General features: G+C 49.2%; 1 protein-coding gene across 1 annotated transcript in view; it reads right to left on the reverse strand.

The window, feature by feature from the left end:
- NETO2 (neuropilin and tolloid like 2) overlaps nt 1-23,794 on the reverse strand; it is a 98,121-nt gene that overhangs the window by 33,183 nt on the left and 41,144 nt on the right. Inside the window, exon 2 of the mRNA XM_089664340.1 lies at nt 2,960-3,016. Coding sequence (XP_089520466.1) covers nt 2,960-3,016 — 57 coding nt within the window. The remainder of the gene's footprint in view (nt 1-2,959; nt 3,017-23,794) is intronic.

Here is a 23,794-nt window from a genome sequence, read left to right on the forward strand (position 1 = left end):
TCAGGAGGGCACAATACAGGGGGAGTCAGGAGGGCACAGTACAGGGGGAGTCAGGAGGGCACAGTACAGGGGGGAGTCAGGAGGGCACAGTACGGGAGGAGTCAGGAGGGCACAGTACGGGGGGAGTCAGGAGGGCACAGTACGGGGGGAGTCAGGAGGGCACAGTACGGGGGGAGTCAGGAGGGCACAGTACGGGGGAGTCAGGAGGGCACAGTGCAGGGGGAGTCAGGAGGGCACAGTACAGGGGGAATCAGGAGGGCACAGTACAGGGATCAGGAGAGCACAGTACAGGGGGAGTCAGGAGGGCACAGTACAGGGAGGAGTCAGGAGGGCACAGTACAGGGGGGAGTCAGGAGGGCACAGTACAGGGGGGAGTCAGGAGGGCACAGTACAGGGATCAGGAGAGCACAGTACAGGGGGAGTCAGGAGGGCACAGTACAGGGAGGAGTCAGGAGGGCACAGTACGGGGGGAGTCAGGAGGGCACAGTACAGGGGGAGTCAGGAGGGCACAGTACGGGGGGAGTCAGGAGGGCACAGTACGGGGGGAGTCAGGAGGGCACAGTACAGGGGGAGTCAGGAGGGCACAGTACAGGGATCAGGAGGGCACAGTACAGGGATCAGGAGGGCACAGTACAGGGATCAGGAGGGCACAGTACGGGGGGAGTCAGGAGGGCACAGTACGGGGGGAGTCAGGAGGGCACAGTACGGGGGGAGTCAGGAGGGCACAGTACGGGGGGAGTCAGGAGGGCACAGTACGGGGGAGTCAGGAGGGCACAGTACGGGGGAGTCAGGAGGGCACAATACAGGGGGAGTCAGGAGGGCACAGTACAGGGGGAGTCAGGAGGGCACAGTACAGGGGGGAGTCAGGAGGGCACAGTACAGGGATCAGGAGAGCACAGTACAGGGGGAGTCAGGAGGGCACAGTACAGGGATCAGGAGGGCACAGTACGGGGGAGTCAGGAGGGCACAATACTGGGAGTCAGGAGGGCACAGTACGGGGGGAGTCAGGAGGGCACAGTACGGGGGGAGTCAGGAGGGCACAGTACGGGGGAGTCAGGAGGGCACAGTACAGGGGGAGTCAGGAGGGCACAGTACAGGGGGAGTCAGGAGGGCACAGTACAGGGAGGAGTCAAGAGGGCACAGTACAGGGAGGAGTCAAGAGGGCACAGTACGGGGGGAGTCAGGAGGGCACAGTACAGGGGGAGTCAGGAGGGCACAGTACAGGGGGAGTCAGGAGGGCACAGTACAGGGGGAGTCAGGAGGGCACAGTACAGGGGGAGTCAGGACGGCACAGTACAGGGGGAGTCAGGACGGCACAGTACAGGGGGAGTCAGGACGGCACAGTACAGGGGGAGTCAGGACGGCACAGTACAGGGGGAGTCAGGAGGGCACAGTACAGGGGGAGTCAGGAGGGCACAGTACAGGGATCAGGAGGGCACAGTACAGGGATCAGGAGGGCACAGTACGGGGGAGTCAGGAGGGCACAATACTGGGAGTCGTCAGGAGGGCACAGTACGGGGGGAGTCAGGAGGGCACAGTACGGGGGAGTCAGGAGGGCACAGTACGGGGGAGTCAGGAGGGCACAGTACGGGGGAGTCAGGAGGGCACAGTACGGGGGAGTCAGGAGGGCACAGTACGGGGGAGTCAGGAGGGCACAGTACGGGGGAGTCAGGAGGGCACAATACAGGGGGAGTCAGGAGGGCACAGTACAGGGGGGAGTCAGGAGGGCACAGTACAGGGATCAGGAGAGCACAGTACAGGGAGGAGTCAGGAGGGCACAGTACAGGGAGGAGTCAGGAGGGCACAGTACGGGGGGAGTCAGGAGGGCACAGTACGGGGGGAGTCAGGAGGGCACAGTACAGGGGGAGTCAGGAGGGCACAGTACAGGGATCAGGAGGGCACAGTACGGGGGAGTCAGGAGGGCACAATACTGGGATCAGGAGGGCACAGTACAGAGGGAGTCAGGAGGGCACAGTACAGGGATCAGGAGGGCACAGTACAGGGGGAGTCAGGAGCAGGGGTGGACTGACAACTCATGGGGTCCCCGGGCAATAGGGGATCATGGAGCCCCTGTGTCCTTGCCCAAACTCAAAAAAGCCTATGAAAAAGGTACCAGGGGCATCTCATGGGGCCCCCTACTGACCCCAGGCCCTCAGGCAGTGCCCGAGTTTCCAAATGGTCAGTCCGCCCCTGTTCAGGAGGGCACAATACTGGGATCAGGAGGGCACAGGAAAGGTTCTGGGACACTGCTTGGGCCACCCTGGGACAGCTTAGTAAAAATCATGACAGTTGGCAAGTAAGATGAAATGCAATATTATCATGGGGCCCCTATTCACCTGGGGACCCTGGGCAGTGCCCATGCATTAAGAGAGCCCTGTGGCTAAGGATCTGCTGCAGAAAACAATACGAAACTGGGAACATGTTACATGAGCCTGATAGAGAGATCAATGCTTTTACCCCAATCAATGTTCTATCTACAGACTGCTGAGGTCCGAGGGCTGCACATTATTATGTGCAGCCCTCGGACCTCAGCAGTCTGTAGATAGAACAACAAAGGGCCACATACAGCCCTCAAGCCACAGGTTGGGCACCAGGGCTGTAGAGTTAATCAAATTTCAATCAGGTCTTAAATACCAGTAAGTATATGTTGTACGTGAGTCTTTTATAGAATATGTTCTGCTGCCTGGTGTCTATAATGGTAGAAGCACATATCATGGTCTCTCCACTGTGTGCTTCCTGCATTCTCAAGACTTGCACTGCCAGGCAATGCCATTTAATAATTGCTGCTAGGGCAACATGAAAAGGTCTCTATTATGAAGAATGTATCATAATTAGATCTTGTTTTATTTCATTAGATCTTTATATTATATTTATTAAGAGCTGTGGAACATTGCCTCGAAACTGACAAATCGAATCTAAGCACAGCAGGTGACGTGAACGGTGCTGGCTATGTACCTACCTTGCGTTCTCTGCGCCACAGCGATCCCTTCCACGACCAGTATAGTAATCAGGAGAACTATGAAGAGAAAAAAGGAATGCAGATATTAAAGTGATCTTCCAGTAACTTTACAAGTCTTCAGGAATCAATTCCTGCCATGTCATAATATACAGCAAACTGCTGTGACGCAGGTTTTTTATTGACTGCCTTTTATTCTTCCCATAACAAGGACGTTATTTAGCTGCTACAAATCACTGTTACGAAATCGCTCATGTGACATTGCCCCAAGGCTCAGCAGTTATAAAACCTGTCGTAAACATGGACAATTCAAACTGTTTAGGTGATAAAATAATAGAAGTATGGAGGCTCAGTGATAATCATGCATGAAAACATTTGGTAGAAAGAGGTATGGGTAGCTGGAGTTATTTCCAATAGAGACAAGTACTGTAAAAGTTGAGCTTGACTTAAAGTGAAGGTTGCCCATCACTTTAAAGCCCAGTGGAAGAGGATGGAATCAAGCTTGACTTGCTTAAAACTCTGAAAGTCAAGCTTCGCTCTGTACTTGTGTGCTTTCCTATTGGTCACCAATGTTGCCTATTACATTAAAAGTCCAACTAGGAGGCACAGGAAGTTGGAGAGGGTGGAATTAAGCTTGACCTACTTGCTAGTATGAAAGTCACACTTGGCTCCCTTGTGCTTCCATATTGGTCATTAAGGTTGCCCATCATATTAAATGCCAAACCAGGAGGCTCAGGAAGTGGGAGAGGGTGGGATCAAACTTGACTTGGTTGGTAATGTTAAAGTCAAGCCTAGCTCCATACCCTTTGTGTCTCCCTGTTGGTCAGCAAGGTTGTCCATCACACTAAAAAGTCCAAGCTAAAGTCTCAGGAAGTGGGAGAGGGTGGGATCAACTTGACTTGATTGGTAATGTCAAAGTCAAGCTTGGCTCTATACCAGGGGCGGACTGACCATTTGGAAACTAGGGCACTACCCGAGGGCCCGTGGTCAGTAGGGGGCCCCATGAGATGCCCCTGGTACATTTTTCATAGGCTTTTTTGAGTTTGGGCAAGGACACAGGGGCCCCATGATCCCCTATTGCCCGGGGGCCCCATGAGTTGTCAGTCCGCCCCTGCTCTATACCCTTGATCCTCCCTATTGGTCAACAAGTTTGCCCATCATATTAAAAGCCCAACTAGAAGGCTCAGGGAGTGGGAGAGGGTGGAATCAAGCTTGACTTGCTTGGTAATGTAAAAGTCAAGCTTGGATCTGTACCTGTGTGCCATTCTATAGGTCACCAAGGTTGCCTATTACATTAAAAGTCCAACTAGGAGACACAGGAAACTGGAGAGGGTGAAATTGAGCTTGATCTACTTGGTAGTGTGAAAGTCACAGTTGGTTCCCTTGTGCTTCCATATTGGTCATTAAGGTTGCCCATCATATTAAAAGCCAAGCCAGGAGGCTCAGGAATTGGGAGAGGGGGGGGGGATCAAATATGACTTGCTTGGTTATCTTAAAGTCAAGTTTAGCTCCATACCATTGTGTCTCCCTGTTGGTTAGCAGGGTTATCCATCACATTAAAACGTTCAAGCTGAAGTCTCAGGAAGTGAGAGAGGGTGGGATCAAACTTGACTTGGCTGGTACTGTGAAAATCAAGCTTAGCTCTATACCCTTGTGCCACCCTATTGGTTAGCAAGGTTGCCCATCACATTAAAAGCCCAATTAGAAGGCTCAGGGAGTGGAAGAGGGTGGAATCAAGCTTGACTTGCTTGATACTGTGAAAGTCAAGCTTGGCTCTGTACCTGTGTGCCTTCCTATAGGTCACCAAGGTTGCCTATCACATTAAATTCCAACTAGGAGGCACAGTAAGTTGGAGAGGGTAGAATCAAGCTTGACCTGCTTGGCAGTGTGAAAGTTAAACTTGACTCTCTAGTGCTTCCATATTGGTCATTAAAGTTGCCCATCATATTAAGAGTCCAGCCAGGAGGATGTGGGAGAAGGTGGGATCAAGCTTGACTTGGTTGGTAATTGTAAGTCAAACTTAGCTCCATACCCTTGTGTTGGTACTATGAAAGTCAAACTTTGCTCCCATGTACTTCCATAGCCTTCACTGAGGTTGTCCATCACATTAAAAACCCAACTAGAATGCTCAGGGAGTGGAAGAGGGTGGAATCAAGCTTGACTTGCTTGATACTGTGAAAGTCAAGCTTGGCTCCATACCCTTGTGTCTCCCTGTTGGTCATCAAGGTTTTCCATCAAACTAAAAAGTCCAAGCTGAAGTCTCAGGAAATGGGAGAGGGTGGGATCAAACTTGACTTGGTTGGTACTGTAAAAATCAAGCTTGGCTCTGTACCCTTGTGTCTCCCTATTGGTCAGCAAGGTTGGCCATCATATTAAAAGCCCAAACAATAGTGGAAATAGTAGGCTCAAGCTTGACGTGCGTGCCATTTTACAGAAAACGTTGACATTTTCATATCATTTCAGCAGCATCTCACAGCTTTATATAACTTAATGGAACTTGTGGGCTAGTGCCCAGGGCCACATGGTAAGGTTGGCAACACCAAGGCTCAAATATACTGATACATCCTTAATTTGTTAGACTCTTCTGGCCAACTCTGAACATTGGTGGCTTAATTCAGCAAGATAATTGACGGGGAAATGTGTGCAGACAAAGATGAAAAGAGCTGGACATCTAGATTTAATTCAAGAGATGAAAAAAAATACACCTTGGAAACACTACATTTAACATAGCCAGAAAGTCCACGCAACTTAGATCTCTGTAATTCACAGCAACCAAATTACATACAACTCCTCACATGTGAGATGGGTGTGTCTGCTCCCTGAAACCTGAGCTTTACAACTTCCAGTCTTTGCTTGCTGTATCATCAATAAGGGTCTGTTAACATGTTGGGAAATGTATATGCAAGATGTGTTTTTCCTGTAAAGTAGAGAGGCCATGGGGGTTCACGCTCTCCATATGTCCCTAGAACAGAAAATGATGGGAAATCCAAACTATTACACAAACATTGAATAAAGATCCACCAAGGGTAACCTGAAATAAGGGCAGCTGTCTAAATAGCTAAACACAGTTAAAAATACACATTTACCCAACAAAATAACCTTGTAATCCTTATAGTCCTGCTTCACGGCACAGCCAGGATAGTGACACTGTCATTCTCTAGGACAGGGGCCTCCAAGCTACAGCCCACGGCCACATGCAGCCTGCTATAAAAGATTTTAGCTGGCCCACATCTAGGGCCAGTGGTGTGCACAGACTGAAAATTTAGGTCAACACAGGCTACCTATGGTCTCCATTCTACCCATTCCCCCCATCAGTCTCAAGCACAGGTTCCTTCTGCTGTGTTGTCATCATCCCTTCTGTTGGCTGCTGGGACTGCTAGGAACTTTCTTCATTCAGACCCAGGGGCGGACTGACCATTTAAAAACTCGGGCACTGCCCGAGGGCCCGGGGTCAGTAGGGGGCCCCATGAGATGCCCCTGGTACCTTTTTCATAGGCTTTTTTGAGTTTGGGCAAGGACACAGGGGCCCCATTATCCCCTATTGCCCGGGGGCACCATGAGTTGTCAGTCCGCCCCTGTTCAGACCTGGTCCACCTCCCAGCTCTTGTCCCACTGCTACTGTCACATTTTAACTGGAGACTTGAATTGGGACCCTAGTGTAAGGAGGGACTCTGTTGGGGACCTTGATGTAAAGGGGCATTCTGATGGGGACCCTAAGGTAATGGAGATTCTGATGAGGACATGATGTATATGGGCGTCACTGATGGCGTAACTATTCTTCTGTGTTATAGCCTCCTAGACTTAATGAGCTTATTGGAACCTTCATAGAACGGGACATCTTAATATCAGCATGGGCCCCTGGTCAAAGTAATGCACTGGGGCCCCTACCAGCCTACAACAATTTTTGTACCTACCCTCAAGAATTAAAGTATAAATAGTTAATAGAATTAAACATATATTTATTAGTACTTTCAATAAAATCGATTTTAAACCTTAAGAAAACATACCGTAAATCAAAGACCAGTCAACAAATATCCAAACAATACAAAAAGTCAGTAGCACAGAGGACAGGGCGTCAGAAAGGTAGAATACACGGGTCAGTGGGGCAAAGTAGGGGGGCAAGATGGAACAGTACAGGGGGAGGCAAGAAGTACAGTACAGGGGGGGGGTCAGGAGGGCACTGTACAGGGGGGCAGGAGAGCATAGTATTGAGAGGCAGGAGGGCACAGTTCAAGTGGTCAGGAGAGCACAGTACAGAGGGGGCAGGAGGGCACAATACAGAGGAGGTCAGGAGAGCACAATACAGAGGATGTCAGGAGGGCACAAGGCAGAGGAGGTCAGGAGGGTACAGTACAGAGGAGGTCAGGAGGGCACAGTATAGAGGGGGCAGGAGGGCACAATACAGAGGAGGTCAGGAGGGCAAAATACAGAGGAGGTCAGGAGGGCACAATGCAGAGGAGGTCAGGAGGGTACAGTACAGAGGCGGCAGGAGGGCACAATACAGAGGAGGTCAGGAGGGCACAATACAGAGGAGGTCAGGAGGGTACAGTACAGAGGAGGTCAGGAGGGCAAAGTACAGAGGTCAAAAGAACACAATACTGGAGTCAGGAGAGCACCATACAGAGTGGGCAGGAAGGCACAGTACAGAGGGAGCAGGAGCACAAAACAGGGGGGCAGGAGGGAACAGTACAGAGGGGGCAGGAGGGCACAGTACAAAGGGGGTCAGGAAGGCACAATACTGGGGTCAGGAGAGCACATACAGAGTGGGCAGGAGGGCAGAGTACAGAGGGAACATGAGAGCACAGTACAGAGGGGGCAGGGGAACACAGTAAAGAGGGGGCAGGGGAACACAGTAAAGAGGGGGCAGGGGAACACAGTACAGAGGGGGCAGGAGGGCACAGTACAGAGGGGTCAGGAGGCCACAGTACAGAGGGGTCAGGAGGGCACAGTACCGATGGGGTCAGGAGGGCACAGTACAGGGGGGTCAGGAGGGCACAGTACCAATGGGGTCAGGGGGGCACAGTACAAAGGGGGTCAGGAAGGCACAATACTGGGGTCAGAAGAGCACATACAGAGTGGGCAGGAGGGCAGAGTACAGAGGGAACATGAGAGCACAGTACAAGGAGGCAGGAGGGCACAGTACAGGGGGGTCAGGGGAACACAGTAAAGAGGGGGCAGGAAGGCACAGTACAGGGGGGTCAGGAGGGCACAGTACAGGGGGGTCAGGAGGGCACAGTACAGAGGGGGCAGGAGGGCACAGTACAGAGGGGTTCAGGAGGGCACAGTACAGAGGGGGCAGGAGGGCACAGTACAGAGGGGGCAGGAGGGCACAGTACAGGGGGGTCAGGAGGGTACAGTACAGCACTCAGCAAGGCACAGTACGGGGTGCAGGAGGGTACAATATAGGGTGCAGTAATGTATAATACAGAGATGGTCTCCTAAAGCAGAGCAGCGCAGGGAGGCTACTGTTACTGGGCTAAATCTACAACTGGAATGTCATCTTCCCTTCTACCTTCTCCCCACAGATTCTTGCGCTCTTCCAGCGCTTTTCAGGGGTTTAGGGAAGAACCCTCAAGGCGGAGCGTCTTACCACTGCTGATGCATGTGTGGGCAGGATGTGCATTGATCCGATCCCATGGGATGAATAGGAGAACCAGTGAGGATTGGAGCAGTACCTTGCCCACCCAAGCAGCAGAAGTAGTAAGATGGTCTGCCTTGGGGACTGTCCCTTAACTTCTGCAAGAAGAGTGAACTGCAGTGCCCAGAGGTGGCCATGATCATAGAGAATGGGGGAGCTACCAATGACAAGTTGACCGGAGTTTAGCTTTGATGCGTTCCTCGGTTGTTGGTGGAGTTCTTGGTGATGGATATAAGTTGGTAGAATGGACTTCTTTAAAGTATATATATGAAATAGCAACAGTTTCAGGTTCCCATTAATTAGATTAAGTGTATTGATCACCAAGCTCGTGTCCGGTTGTTTATCGGATTGTAATCAAACAGCGGTGTTTTATGGATTTTAAGGTGATCTCTTAGGGGTCCGGTATAAATCACGTGTGAAAGCGTCACGCTCAAGGAGGTATAGATCATGGAATTGCTGACCGAAACAATTTCATGGTAGCGGTCTAATCTGTTATTTGGCATTTTGTGAGATCATTGGTGAAGCTGAGTGATTCTAGCAGTCAAGCGGCCGGTTTTTATGTGCTCAGGGTCGATTTATAGGTGCCGATGTCAGCTGCAACGCTGCAGGGAGGTCTGACTATTTATATCTCTTTCAATTCCTGCCAATGTTTTCTAGATTTGATAGGAACGGGAAAGAGTTAACAGTTATTTCCCGTGTTTACTACAATCTGTGACCCCCTTGGGGATTTTTTTCCCCCCATTTCCTGTCCATGTGACACCCTCACTAGGTGCTTTCAACACCAGGACAGGACTGCATTTTTTGGGGGTTTGTTTAATAAATGCAAATGGACTATGCACTTTGCAAGTGCAGTTGCACTTATTTTCGCCAGAGCTCAGTGAATGCGGTGAAGATTCACTTTGTAAAGAACATCCAATCAGGTGCAAGGAAAATAAAAATAAAAAACAGCATTTTTCTTGCACTTGATTGGATGATGGAAATCAGCAGAGCTTCCCCTTATTCATCAGGCTCTGGGGACTGAACTTTCAAATGCAGAGTCTGTTTGCCTTTATTAAATCAAACCCTCAGTCAGAAATTTTAACTCTTCCCTGTAAAAAAATGTTGTATTTGTCTCTGTCCCCATTGTAAATATTTTCAATCACTTTCTAGTCTGAAAGGAATTAAAGGGGAATGGCTCCAATAGGGATACAGACAGCAAAACTTGACAGAGGCTTTAACTTTTCCCCACAGGGGCGTAGCTACAGGGGTCGCAGGAGATGAAATTGCGACCCGGCCCCATGCTGAAGGGGGCCCTTGTGGCCCCCTGTATGCCTGGATCAGAGGAGCGGCGGGGGAATTAAAGAGGAATGGCTCCAATAGGGATACACAGGGCAAAACTTGACAGAGGCTTTAACCTTTCCCCAGAGGGGTGTAGCTACAGGGGTCACAACTGCGACCCGGCCCCAGGTTGAAGGGGGCCCGTGTGGCCCCCTGTATGCCTGGATCAGAGGAGTGGCAGGGGTATTAAAGGGGAATGGTTCTAATAGGGATACACAGGGCAAAACTTGACAGAGGCTTTAACCTTTCCCCAGAGGGGTGTAGCTACAGGGGTCACAATTGCGACCCGGCCCCAGGTTGAAGGGGGCCCGTGTGGCCCCCTGTATGCCTGGATCAGAGGAATGGCAGGGGTGTTAAAGGGGAATGGCTCTAATAGGGATACAGTGGGCAACACTTGACAGAGGCTTTAACCTTTCCCCAGAGGGGTGTAGTTACAGGGGTCACAATTGCGACCCGGCCCCAGGCTGAAGGGGGCCCGTGTGGCCCCCTGTATGCCTGGATCAGAGGAGTGGCAGGGGTATTAAAGGGGAATGGCTCCAATAGGGATACAGTGGGCAAAACTTGACAGAGGCTTTAACCTTTCCCCAGAGGGGTCTAGCTACAGGGGTCACAATTGCGACCCGGCCCCAGGCTGAAGGGGGCCCATGTGGCCCCCTGTATGCCTGGATCAGAGGAGTGGGAGGAGTATTAAGGGGAATGGCTATAATAGGGATACAGTGGGCAAAACGTGACAGAGGCTTTAACCTTTCCCCAGAGGGGTGTAGCTACAGGGGTTACAGGGGTCACAATCGTGACCTGGCCCTATGCTGAAGGGGGCCCATGTGTCCCCCTGTATGCCTGGATCGGAGGAGCAGCAGGGGAGACTGCATATACTGTAGAGGAACCAATCTCTTCATGTTCCTCCTGCAGCTGCAGAACGCCTGTGAGAGAGGAAGAGTAGCAGGCATTCAGCGGATGCAGAAGGAACAGAGATGGATTCCTCTATATGCAGCCACCCCGCCGCTTCTCCTATCTAGCTTCTTTCAGCAGCACCTGAGCTGAGAGAGTTAGTGCTGACAGCTCCTCTGGAATTGGGCTTTAAGTCACCTAGCTGTCATGCTAATCCTCTGGCTTCAATACATTGAGCCAGGGGTGTTAGTACGATCCATAGGGCCCAGTAGCAATATTTTCATGGTCCCTCCCCCCCCTCTTTTAAATAAAAGCTGATCATTGTAAGCATTCCTGCCAGTATTAAATGGTTTGTCTCATCTCTGTAAACTGCTACATCAGGAAGAGAGCTTGTTAAGCATTGGAAGGCTACAATATATTAAACGTTTGTTTTGCAGCAATGCGATTGATCTTAGTGTCCAGCTGAAACGTTTTAAAATGCGATTGTTCCTGCATCCATGACCGAGTGATGGCATGCCATTGATGCAGTCCCAAGCACATTTAAGTTCTCTCTCTTGTCAGAGATTTACATGAAGGAGCTTTTATTTTGAGTCCTGTGTTTACCAAATTGGTTAAGTCCTGAAGAAGGATTTTTTTTTTCGCCCCTGAAATGCATTTCTCCTTCGTGTTGCAATGATAACAATAAAGGATTTTGAAAATACAAAAAAAAATGTGTTGTGCTGCCCCTTTAAATCAACAAATCAAACAAAAACAATCATAATAAATGTGATCATGAAACAATTTAAAGTGTTACTAAACCCAGGACCCTTCATTCACTATATCCGCTCTCCCCGGACCCTTCATTCACTATATCCGCTCTCCCCGGACCCCGCATTCACTATATCCGCTCTCCCCGGACCCTTCATTCACTATATCCGCTCTCCCCGGACCCTTCATTCACTATATCCGCTCTCCCCAGACCCCGCATTCACTATATATGCTCTCCCCGGACCCCGCATTCACTATATCCGCTCTCCCCGGACCCCGCATTCACTATATCCGCTCTCCCCGGACCCTGCATTCACTATATCCGGTCTCCCCGGACCCTGCATTCACTATATCCGCTCTCCCCGGACCCCGCATTCACTTTATCCGCTCTCCCCGGACCCTGCATTCACTATATCCGCTCTCCCCGGACCCTGCATTCACTATATCCGCTCTCCCCGGACCCCGCATTCCCTATATCTGGTCTCCCCGGACCCCGCATTCACTATATCCGCTCTCCCCGGACCCCGCATTCACTATATCCGCTCTCCCCGGACCCCGCATTCACTATATCCGCTCTCCCCGGACCCTGCATTCACTATATCCGCTCTCCTCGGACCCTGCATTCACTATATCCGCTCTCCCCGTATCCCGCATTCACTATATCCGGTCTCCCCGGACCCTGCATCCACTATATCCGTTCTCCCCGGACCCTGCATTCACTATATCCGCTCTCCCCGGACCCTGCATTCACTATATCCGCTCTCCCCGGACCCCGCATTCACTATATCCGGTCTCCCCGGACCCCGCATCCACTATATCCGTTCTCCCCGGACCCTGCATTCACTATATCCGCTCTCCCCGGACCCCGCATTCCCTATATCTGGTCTCCCCGGACCCCGCATTCACTATATCCGCTCTCCCCGGACCCCGCATTCACTATATCCGCTCTCCCCGGACCCCGCATCCACTATATCCGGTCTCCCCGGACCCTGCATTCACTATATCCGGTCTCCCAGGACCCTGCATTCACTATATCCGGTCTCCCCGGACCCTGCATTCACTATATCCGGTCTCCCCGGACCCTGCATTCACTATATCCGCTCTCCCCAGACCTTGCATTCACTATATCTGCTCTCCCCGGACTCTGCATTCACTATATTTGGTCTCCCAGGACCCTGCATTCACTATATCCGCTCTCCCCGGACCCTGCATTCACTATATCTGGTCTCCCCAGACCCTGCATTCACTACATCCGGTCTCTCCGGACCCTGCATTCACTATATCCGGTCTCCCCGGACCCTTCATTCACTATATCCGCTCTCTCCGGACCCCGCATTCACTATATCCGCTCTCCCCGGACCCCGCATTCACTATATCTGCTCTCCCACAGTACACAGAACATGGAAATGCCATTATTTTACAAAATATAAACTGCTAAATACCTTTTCTTATCAGCCATATATAAAAGTCTTGTGGCTTTTATCAGTGTCCAGCTGAGCACTGGTTAAAGCTAAAAAGGAGGAGTTTTCATTCTCCTCTGACTGCCCTATGAGGCTACAGACATTGGTCACTGGTGCCTTCCCCCTCAAATCCACAACCAGCTTCTTTGTCCTAGTCACATTTAGATACAGATAATTATCCTCATTCCTTGTGACAAAGTTCTCCACCGCAGTCCTATACTCAGTTTCTTTCCCATCCATCATACGAGGTGTGTCCAGAATATAAAGAGGGAAGCTGGCCAAGGTCACTTGGGGGGGGGTGCCAGGTAAACGTTAGAACACTGATCAATCACATTCCAGCCCTGTCAGAGGAGTCGAGACATTCTTTTTAGTGACATTCTGTTCAAGTGCCTCTTATTAACCTCCCTAGCGGTCTGATTATGTCCGTATTTCTGTGCTCAAAGCGGTACATTTTTTTGCATGGAAATATGTATTTTTTTATTGTAGGCCTGTAATTTTTAGGAATAACTCACTGAAATCTGTCCGAACAAGAGTCTAGTAAACATCCCGGGGATGATAAAACTTGAAACACGAAATTATAAATTATAATATAATAAATAATCATAAAAAATAATAATATAATAATAATAAATGTAATTCAATAATATAATCAAACCAAAAACACTGAAATGTGAAATAGAGCGCCAAGTTCGCACATCGCTGAGCAAAGTCGCAGAATCGTTTTCAGTGTCTGATGAGGAATTTCCCCCACCAATCATTATCACTCAATTCTGCAAGTGGTTCTGATTTACTATCGCTGTTCTCTAGCCGGTCTAAAACCGCGTCTGACCTAAAGGGACGCTTTTTGGACGCCATGGACGTTTCTCAGTTTCCAGGCAGAAAGAACAGTAAAAATGCAGGCAGGGCGCCGGACAAAGCACTCGGGACAAAATGTATGTGAAATGGTTTGATACCAGGGGTGGACTGACCATTTGGCAACTCAGGCACTGCCCGAGGGCCCGGGGTTAGTAGGGGCCCCATGAGATGCCCCTGGTACCTTTTACATAGGCTTTTTTGAGTTTGGGCAAGGACACAGGGGCCCCATGATTCCCTATTGCCCGGGGGCCCCATGAGTTGTCAGGCCGCCCCTGTTTGATACAGGAATGTTATACTATGTGATTTTAGTGTATTAGTGAATGTCACTTTTTAAAATTTTCAGATTTCCCGCCGGTTATGTCCCGACGCTCGCAGGGGATGGAACCCAGAAGACAGATGCCGGCATCGGCCGGAAGGACATTACAGGGGACACTGCAGGGGGGACATCGCGGGAGCGCAGGACAAGGTAAGTGCAGGAGGAATCCCTGAGCAACGCTGCAGTGTATTCCCGAGTGTAGCTCGGGGGGGTTACCGCTTTTGATACTGAAACTTTACCCCGAGCTACACTCGGGAATACCGCCAGGGGGGTTAAGAAAACTGCAAGTGAGTTTGGAACAGCGATACACGATATAATTATGTGTAAACTTGGGTAAAAGTGCAGCAAAACTTTGGAAATGCTGAGGAAAGCTTATGGAGAAGTTGGCTATCATCTGCACAAGTGTACCGATGACAAGACCTTCATGGAAGGATGAGAAGGTGTTGAAGACCACCAACGATCAGGACGGCTTTCTTCATCAAAAAAGGAACAGAATGAACAGAATGTAAATGCGATGAGGTCTGTTCTCAACTGTGACCGATGGCTCACTATCAGAATAATTGCAGAGGGAACGGGAATGATCAAGTCAACTGTTCATGAAATCGTAACTCAGGATTTGAACATGAGAAAAGTGTGTACAAAACTTGTTCCAAAGAACTGGTCACCTGACCAGAAGGAACACCGTCAACTTGTTTGCCAAGACCTGTTGGCCTGTTTGGAAAGAGTCTGATTTTGTGAGTCAAGTCATCTTGGGAGATGATTCTTGGGTGTTTGATTATGATCTCGAGATGAAGAAACAATGTTCTGAATGGCACACACCCACTTCACCTCGCCCCAAGAAAGCTCGAATAAGCAAATCAATGGTCGTTGGTTTTTTTTGTATTTACGTGGAATTGTCCATAACAGGGGCAGACTGACAATTCATGGGGCCCCCGGGCAATAGGAGATCATGGGGCCCCTGTGTCCTTGCCCAAACTCAAAAAAGCCTATGAAATAGGTACCAGGGGCATCTCATGGGGCCACCTACTGACCCCGGGCCCTCGGGCAGTGCCCCTGGTCTATAAAGATTTTGTACCTACTGGTCAAACTGTGAATTAAAGATTTTACATGGAAGAGTTTTTCGTGTTTGTACTGAGATCGTCTTAACTTGGATCCTTCATCGCGACAATGCACAGTGCTTTAGCTGTCAGAACTGTTTGCTGAAAAACACATCACGGTGCTTCCCCATCCACCCTACAGCCCCCACTTGGCTCCTTGCAGCTTTTTCATGTTCCTAAAGATGAGGAAGGGTTTGAAAGGACACCATTCTGGTATTGTGGATAACTTCCAAAGAGTCACTACGCAGGCTCTGAACGCCATCCCATTTGAAGACTTCCAGGGATGCTACAAAGAATGGATAAATCGCTGGGTGTGTATACTCACAAGGTGCATACTCTGAAGGAGACAATGTTCAATTGTAAAACTTTTCAATAAAATAATTTTTGAAATATCATTTTCATGAATTTCTGGACACACCTCATACATCCCACCACCGCAGAGTCACCAGAAAACTTCTGAAGATGAAAAAAACTCTGGTAGCTGAAATCAGTGGTATAGACAGTAAAGAGGAAGGAAGAGAGAACAGTCTTCTGCGGAACCCCAATACTGCTGATCACCCTATCTGACACACCGTTCTGCAAACGCACATACTGCAGTCTTCCTATCAGATAGTTCCCAATCCATGACACAAGGGGAACATCAACTTGTACCGTTGCTAGCTTCTCGCTCAAGAGATCCGGCCTATTAGTATCAAAAACCACTGAAGAAGTAAAAAACACGACCTTCACAGTGCTCGATGGGTTTTCCAGGTATGCATGAAGATGATAGTGTCCTCAACTCCCAGTCTCAGCTGGTAGGCAAACTGCAAAGAGTCTAAGTATTTACTATCCATGGGCCTTAACTGATGTAAAACAAGCCTCTCCAAGATCTTCAAAATGTGGGAGGTCAAAGCCACTGGTCTGTAATCCTTGGAACCACAAGGACACGGTATCTTTGGCACAGGAACAAGGCAAGACGTCTTCCACAACACAGAGGCCTTTTATAGGCTCAGGTTAAAGACCTGCTGAAGGACACTCCCTAGCTGGTCTGCACATGCCCTGAGCACCCAGGGGCTAACACCATCAGGGCCTGCTGATTTTTCTGTCTTAAAGTGTTACCAAACCCCGCACCCCGCATTCACTATATCTGCTCTCCCCGGACCCTGCATTCACTATATCCGCTCTCCCCGGACCCTGCATTCACTATATCCGCTCTCCCCGGACCCCGCATTCACTATATCCGCTCTCCCCGGACCCTGCATTCACTATATCCGCTCTCCCCGGACCCCGCATTCACTATATCCGGTCTCCCCGGACCCTGCATTCACTATATCCGCTCTCCCCAGACCCCGCATTCACTATATCTGCTCTCCCCGGACCCTGCATTCACTATATCTGGTCTCCCCAGACCCTGCATTTACTATATCCGCTCTCCCCGGACCCTGCATTCACTATATCCGGTCTCCCTGGACCCTGCATTCACTATATCCGCTCTCCCCGGACCCTGCATTCACTATATCCGCTCTCCCCGGACCCCGCATTCACTATATCCGCTCTCCCCGGACCCCGCATTCACTATATCCGCTCTCCCCGGACCCCGCATTCACTATATCCGCTCTCCCCGGACCCTGCATTCACTATATCTGGTCTCCCCGGACCCTGCATTCACTATATCTGGTCTCCCCAGACCCTGCATTCACTATATCCGCTCTCCCCGGACCCTGCATTCACTATATCCGCTCTCCCCGGACCCCGCATTCACTATATCCGCTCTCCCGGACCCCGCATTCACTATATCTGGTCTCCCCGGACCCCGCATTCACTATATCCGCTCTCCCCGGACCCCGCATTCACTATATCCGCTCTCCCCGGACCCTGCATTCACTATATCTGGTCTCCCCGGACCCCGCATTCACTATATCCACTCTCCCCAGACCCTGCATTCACTATATCTGCTCTCCCCAGAATCTGCAATAACTATATCTGGTCTCCTTGGACCCGGCATTCATTATATCTGGTCTCCCCGGACCCGGCATTCATTATATCCGCTCTCCCCGGACCCCGCATTCACTATATCTGGTCTCCCACAGTACACAGAACATGGAAATGCAATTACTTTAGTAAATAAAAACTGCTAAATACCTTTTCTCATCAAGCAGTATATAGCAGTCTTGTGACTTCTATCAGTGTCCAGCAGAGCACTGGTTAAAGCTTGTAGGAGGAGTTTCCATTCTCCTCTGATTGTCCTATGAGGCTGCATAACCCCTAACCCTTTGACACCCATTGGTGTCAGTTCTCCAGGAACACATGCTATGTAGCCTGGTGTATGAACCCGTGCCATTAAAAACATATCCTAGACTTGCCACTGATGCTCTATAGCAGATGGATTGGGGAGAGCAAAAAGAAGGGGAGGATCAGAGGAGATAGGATCAAACAGCCTTTTTACACAATGCAGAGGATTAACCCCTTAGGTTCCACAGTGAGTATAACAAGCATGCTTTACGGCATCTACAGACTGATTGTACTGTTGTGGGTTTAGCAACACTTTAAGTCTCCTGAACTGTCTACTCACCTGGCCAGTATGGTAATGACAGCCTGGATAAATCTGCAGTGTGTGGGGTCCTAGGGGGTCTCTGGAGTTGTAATGTGGGTGGCGTAGCATTGGCAATTGGTAAGCTACAACAAAATAAATGTTTTGGTTTGGAGATGGTGGATTATACTGTGCTAAGCTTTGCCCCTCCCCTCTACTGCCTAAGCAATCCTGTTCCTTAATAGCACATGAGTACTGCAAAACAGGTGATTGGCTCCTTGCATTGCTTCCCCTTTCTCAAGTAAAAGCTCTGCTGCACAGAGGCTGATCCCAAGTCAAAATCAGGCACTTGCACTACTTGCATTAAAAAATGCATTTAACCCAGGGGTGGGCAAACTTTTTGACTTGAGGGCCGCAATGGGTTCATATATTGGACCCGGGGGCCGGACCAAGAGTAGATGAATGATGTGTATGTGTCATCCATAGTAAGTATAGTAATATTCCCCCATAGTAAGCATAGTAATTAATCCCCCATATAGTAATTCATCTCCCATAGTAATTCATCCCCCATATAGTAATTCATCCCCCATATAGTAATTCATCCCCCATAGTAATTCATCCCCCATATAGTAATTCATCCCCCATAGTAATTCATCCCCCATATAGTAATTCATTCCCCATATTAATTCATCCCCCATATTAAGTCCCCAAGTCCCCCCTGTGTCAATTCACTTACCTTTGCTCCGCGCGTTCCTCTCGCCGTATTCCCGCGCCGTTCCGGTGTAGCATGAAAATCTGTCTCCTATGAGGATCTGTCCCCCTCGACGTATCTGCGCATGTGCCAGTTTCAGGCATTAGCAGCCGATCGGCGATCTCCGGCACATGCGCAGATACGTCGAGGGGGACAGATCCTCATAGGAGACAGATTTTCATGCTACACCGGTCTTCAGGGCGGACTGTGAGAGGAGCCCGCCGGATTAAAAGGTCCGCCGGGCCGTATACGGCCCGGGGGCCGTAGTTTGCCCATTGCTGATTTAACCCCATCCTTTATGCGTATGTATCGCCCCTCTAGATAGCCAGGGGGAGCTAGATAGTTTTTTTTTAGTAAGAGAAGCTGAAGCGCACAGTGCGCAGAAGTTGCCAACTCTCTGCAGAGTCAATAGCTAAAGACCTTCAAACTTGGTGTGGCCATCAGATTAGCCCAACAACAGTGTATAGAGAGCTTCATGGAATGGGTTTCCATGGCCGAGCAGCTGCATCCAATCCTTCCATCACCAAGTACAATGCAAAGCATCAGATGCCGTGGTGTAAAGCACGCCGCCACTGGACTCTAGAGCAGTGGAGATGTGTTCTCTGGAGTGACCAATCACGCTTCTCTGTCTGGCAATCCAATGGACTTGTCTGGGTTTGGCGGTTGCCAGGAGAACGGTACTTGCCTGACTGCATTGTGCCAAGTGTAAAGTTTGGTGGGGGGGGTTATGGTGTGGGGTTGTTTTTCAGGGGTTGGGCTTGGCCCCCTAGTTCTAGTGAAGGGAACTCTTAAGGCAACATTTTGGACAATTTCATGCTCCCAACTTTGTGGGAAGAGTTTGGGGATGGCCCCTTCCTGTTCCAACATGACTGCACACCAGTGCACAAAGCAAGGTCCATAAAGACATGGAGGAGCCAGTTTGGGGTGGAGGAACTTGACTGTCCTGCACAGAGTCCTGACCTCAACCCCATAGAACACCTTTGGGATGAATTAGAGCGGAGACAGCGAGCCAGGCCTCCTCCCCCGACATCAGTGCCTGACCTGACAAATGTGCTTCTGGAAGAATGGTCCAACCTTCCCATAGACACCCTCCTAAACCTTGTGGACGGCCTTCCCAGAAGAGTTGAAGCTGTTATAGCTGCAAAGGGCGGGGCCAACTCAATATTGAACCCTACGGACTAAGACTGGGGGGACATTAAAGGTCATGTGTGTGGAAAGGGCGGGGCCAACTCAATATTGAACCCTACAGACTAATGCAGACCATAGACGGGTCGAAAACCGGTCATTTAAAAAAAAAAAAATCGGTCGTTCGATCGGCCGACGTTACCACCTACGGTAAAAAAAAAAATCAGCTGATTTTCGTCCCGTCTATGGCCGGCATTTAACCCCATAATAACTTCTGTCCCTAAGAATTACACTCCACTATTATATCTAATGTCTTGCGATTGCAACAATGTATCCATTTCGGATACAGATGTTTTTATTCAGATACAAATGGATACATTGTTGCAACTGCAAGACTTTTTATATAAAATATAATAGAGGACTGGAATTCTTCTTCTTCTTTTCTTCTTCTTGCAGGTCACGGAAGATTTTTTATCGGTAAAACAATCGGCGGATTTTCCCATCATTGCCGGGAAAATCAGCCGATCGTCAAAATCGGCCGTGAATTTTCCAACATGCCCGATAAAAAAAATGTGCAAAAAGCCCGAAAAACGGCCGACCAATTAACCCACTAATGGTGTGAAAATCGGCCGATTTTTGACCCGTCTATGGCCGGCATAAGACTTGGATGCCATTACAGTTCATGTGTGTGGAGAGGCAGGCGGCCCAATACTTTTGGCAACATAGTGTATTAATGATTACAGAGCTGCAATACTCCAGGCCTTGTATATCTCTCCGGAGTTCAGTTTTACCACCAAAATCAGAAATTTCCAAGATAACGCGTATGAACCCATGGGAAGGATTAGTGATTTTCTTGATTTTCGGGGCATTGCTGTGGAAGCTGCACAAAAAAAAAAAAAGATTAGTTTGTTTCTCTTTTAAATGAAATTGATCGGTCCGCAGGCTATTGAGGAGCAATAAAGGTGTTTTTGACGGCGATAAGCGGAGAACCTCGTTCATCCCCCAGCGCTGGCGTCCTGTGGCTCTTAGGCCTGACTCAGACAATAATTCTCATTGTTAGTGGCTTCCTGTTGAGAATGCTCTGGAATTTTCTGCCCACCGTGCTTCTGTGTCTCATTTCTCATCCGACATGCGGCGTGCGTAGCCTCCGCCAACTCTGCGATCATACAAACACTCTGCAGCCCCCGTTCCTAACATCCCACTGAGTCCTCCAGACTCCAAGAACATTGTCTGAACCAGAGGAAAGAGACTGACAGTGTGAGCCATGACAGTGATGTTCACTGCAATCTCTTCCTGGGTGAGACATTAAATTACTGACAGTACGGAGAAAAATAGGAGATTAGGGCTTTTTTTTAGCTTTTTTATAGCTTTTATGTTTTTTTTTAGCTTTCCTCATGGTGGGGGGCAACACTAAGGCTGAAATTACCGGCCGCTGCACCCGTCACACAGGTAGGTGCAGCAGTCCAGCGTCTTTAGGGACCTAGAGCCTATTAACAGTGCAGACTCAATATCAGTGCCTGCCTATATGGAAGGTGCAGTTGTCGAGATGGAGACTTCTAGGTCCTGTTCACAGGCCAGAGGGCTGTAAAAACAAGTCTCCAATCCATGTTTTTAACCACCCATCTACAAGAAGACATGGCAGCTGAAGGGGCCTGTACACATGCCATGGCTGTGCTACATTGCTACACTAAATTTAATTCAGCTTGTTGAGTTTGAAAAGCTGTACCACTCCACTGCTATGACCACTCCATGCCTATCTCAATACAAGATCCCCCTTGGATCTTACAAGAGAAAGAAAATGCCAAAAAAAAGCATCCAGGAGGTGGCAGGATCTCCTCCTGCTTCCAGGAAGTAGTTGCTCCACAGCCCTTGGTAAAGCGATCAAACATGGATCGCTTTTCAGGGGGTGGTAGAGACTCCAGCCCATGTAAACGGGGCCCTACTTGTAACCGGTGGCATTACTGAGATGACTGTATGTGCGGGAGGTGGCCATCTTTGCTATGGGGTTGGGGGGCAAATTTTCTGCCCCTGGTAGAACCCTGCAGATAGAGGCAAATGTGATCAGCTGGAAGAAAGTCAGTGCTTTGCCTGCTGTCTTGATAAAGAAACAATTAATACTTCACGGAAAGGCATCTTGCAATATTTAGTTATTATCTGAAGAGAAGGGAGACCAAGTACAAAGTCTAGATTGGTTCTTCAATTAAAGCAAGCAGATGTGTTTGGCTAAGAGCACACTTTAAGAGGTTATCGGCCATGAAATGAAATATTTGTGATGTCTTTGCTGAGGATCCATCTGTCACACAAATGACACTTTATTCACATATTCAATACTTTGTGATTGATCATTGCTGTATGCTATTGTGCCCCCGGTTCATACTGTTCTGTGTTCTTTCTGTATCGAAAACTAGTTAAAAACCTTGTTAAAATAAAATCTGATTTAAAATAAAAAGTTAAATCAAAACTTCATTCCAAGGATCTACCCCGACATGGGAAAGTGGATGCTCATAATGTAATAATCGTAGAGGTTTTGAAATTCATTTTACCGATGGGTCAGCAACAGGTATGGGGATGAGGCATGGGTCAGCAACAGGTGTGGGGATGAGACACGGGGTCAGCAACAGGTATGGGGATGAGGCATGAGGTCAGCAACAGGTATGAGTCAGCAATGGATATAGTAATGAGGCATGGGTCAGCAACATGTATGGGGATGAGACATGGGGTCAGCAACAGGTATGGGAATGAGGCATGAGGTCAGCAACAGGTATGAGTCAGCAATGGGTATAGGGTGAGGCATGGGTCAGCAACATGTATGGGGATGAGACATGGGGTCAGCAACAGGTATGGGAATGAGGCATGAGGTCAGCAACAGGTATGGGGATGAGGCATGGGTCAGCAACAGGTGTGGGGATGAGACACGGGGTCAGCAACAGGAATGGGAATGAGGCATGAGGTCAGCAACAGGTATGAGTCAGCAATGGATACAGGGATGAGGCATGGGTCAGCAACAGGTATGGGGATGAGGCATGAGGTCAGCAACAGGTATGAGTCAGCAATGGGTATAGGGATGAGGCATGGATCAGCAACAGGTATGAGTCAGCAACAGGTATGGGGATGAGGAAAGATTCCAGCAGCAGGCATGGGTCAGCAACAGGTATGGGGATGAGGCATGGGGTCAACAACAGGTATGGGGGTGAGGCATGGGGTAAGCAACAGGTACAAAATAGCAACAGGTATGGAGGTGAGGCACGGGGTAAGTAACAGGTATGGGGTGATGCATGGGGTAAGCAACAGGTACAAGTCAGCAGCCGGTGTGGGGATGATGCATGGGGTCAGCAACAGGTATGGGGATGAGTCATGGGGTCAGCAACAGGCATGGGAATGAGGTGAGGGGTCCGCAACAGGTATGAGTCAGCAACAGGTATGGAGATAAGGAATGAGATCAGCAAGAGGTAAGGGGATAAGGCATGGGGTCAGCAACAGGTATTGGGATGAGACATGGGGTCAGCAACAGGTATGAGTCAGAAACAGATATGGAAATGAGGCATGGAGCCATGAACAGGTATGAGTCAGAGACGGGTGGGGGAATAAGGCATGGGGTCAGCAACAGATATGAGTCAGCAACAGGTATGGGAATTAGGCATGGAGTCAGCAACAGATATGAGTCAGCAACAAGTATGGGAATGAGGCATGGAATCAGCAACAGATATGAGTCAGCAACAGGTATAGGAATGAGGTATGGGGTCAGCAACAGGCATGAGTCCTCCACAGATATGAAGATGAGGCATAGGGTCAGCAACAAAGATGAGTCAGCAACAGGTATGGGAATGAGACATGGAGTCAGCAACAGGTATGAGAATGAGGTATGGGGTCAGCAACAGGCATGAGTCCTCCACAGATATAGGGATGATAGTCCATTGCAATTTTGCTGGTCTTATATAAAATATGAGACTGAATTTAGCAAACCTTGAGGAAGAGGGTGGCTAGGGTTACTGAAGTTAGGAGTTTTTATTTCAGCGAAAATTGTGAGATTTTAGTGACATTTTGCTATTTTCATGCAATACAGTCAGGTCCATAAATATTGGGACATCAACACAATTCTAACATTTTTGGCTCTATACACCACCACAATGGATTT

This window comes from Staurois parvus, unplaced genomic scaffold (genome assembly GCF_062004578.1).
Source record: "Staurois parvus isolate SC_StPar_1 unplaced genomic scaffold, SC_StPar_1.0 ptg001886l, whole genome shotgun sequence".
Taxonomy (NCBI): Eukaryota; Metazoa; Chordata; class Amphibia; order Anura; family Ranidae; genus Staurois; species Staurois parvus.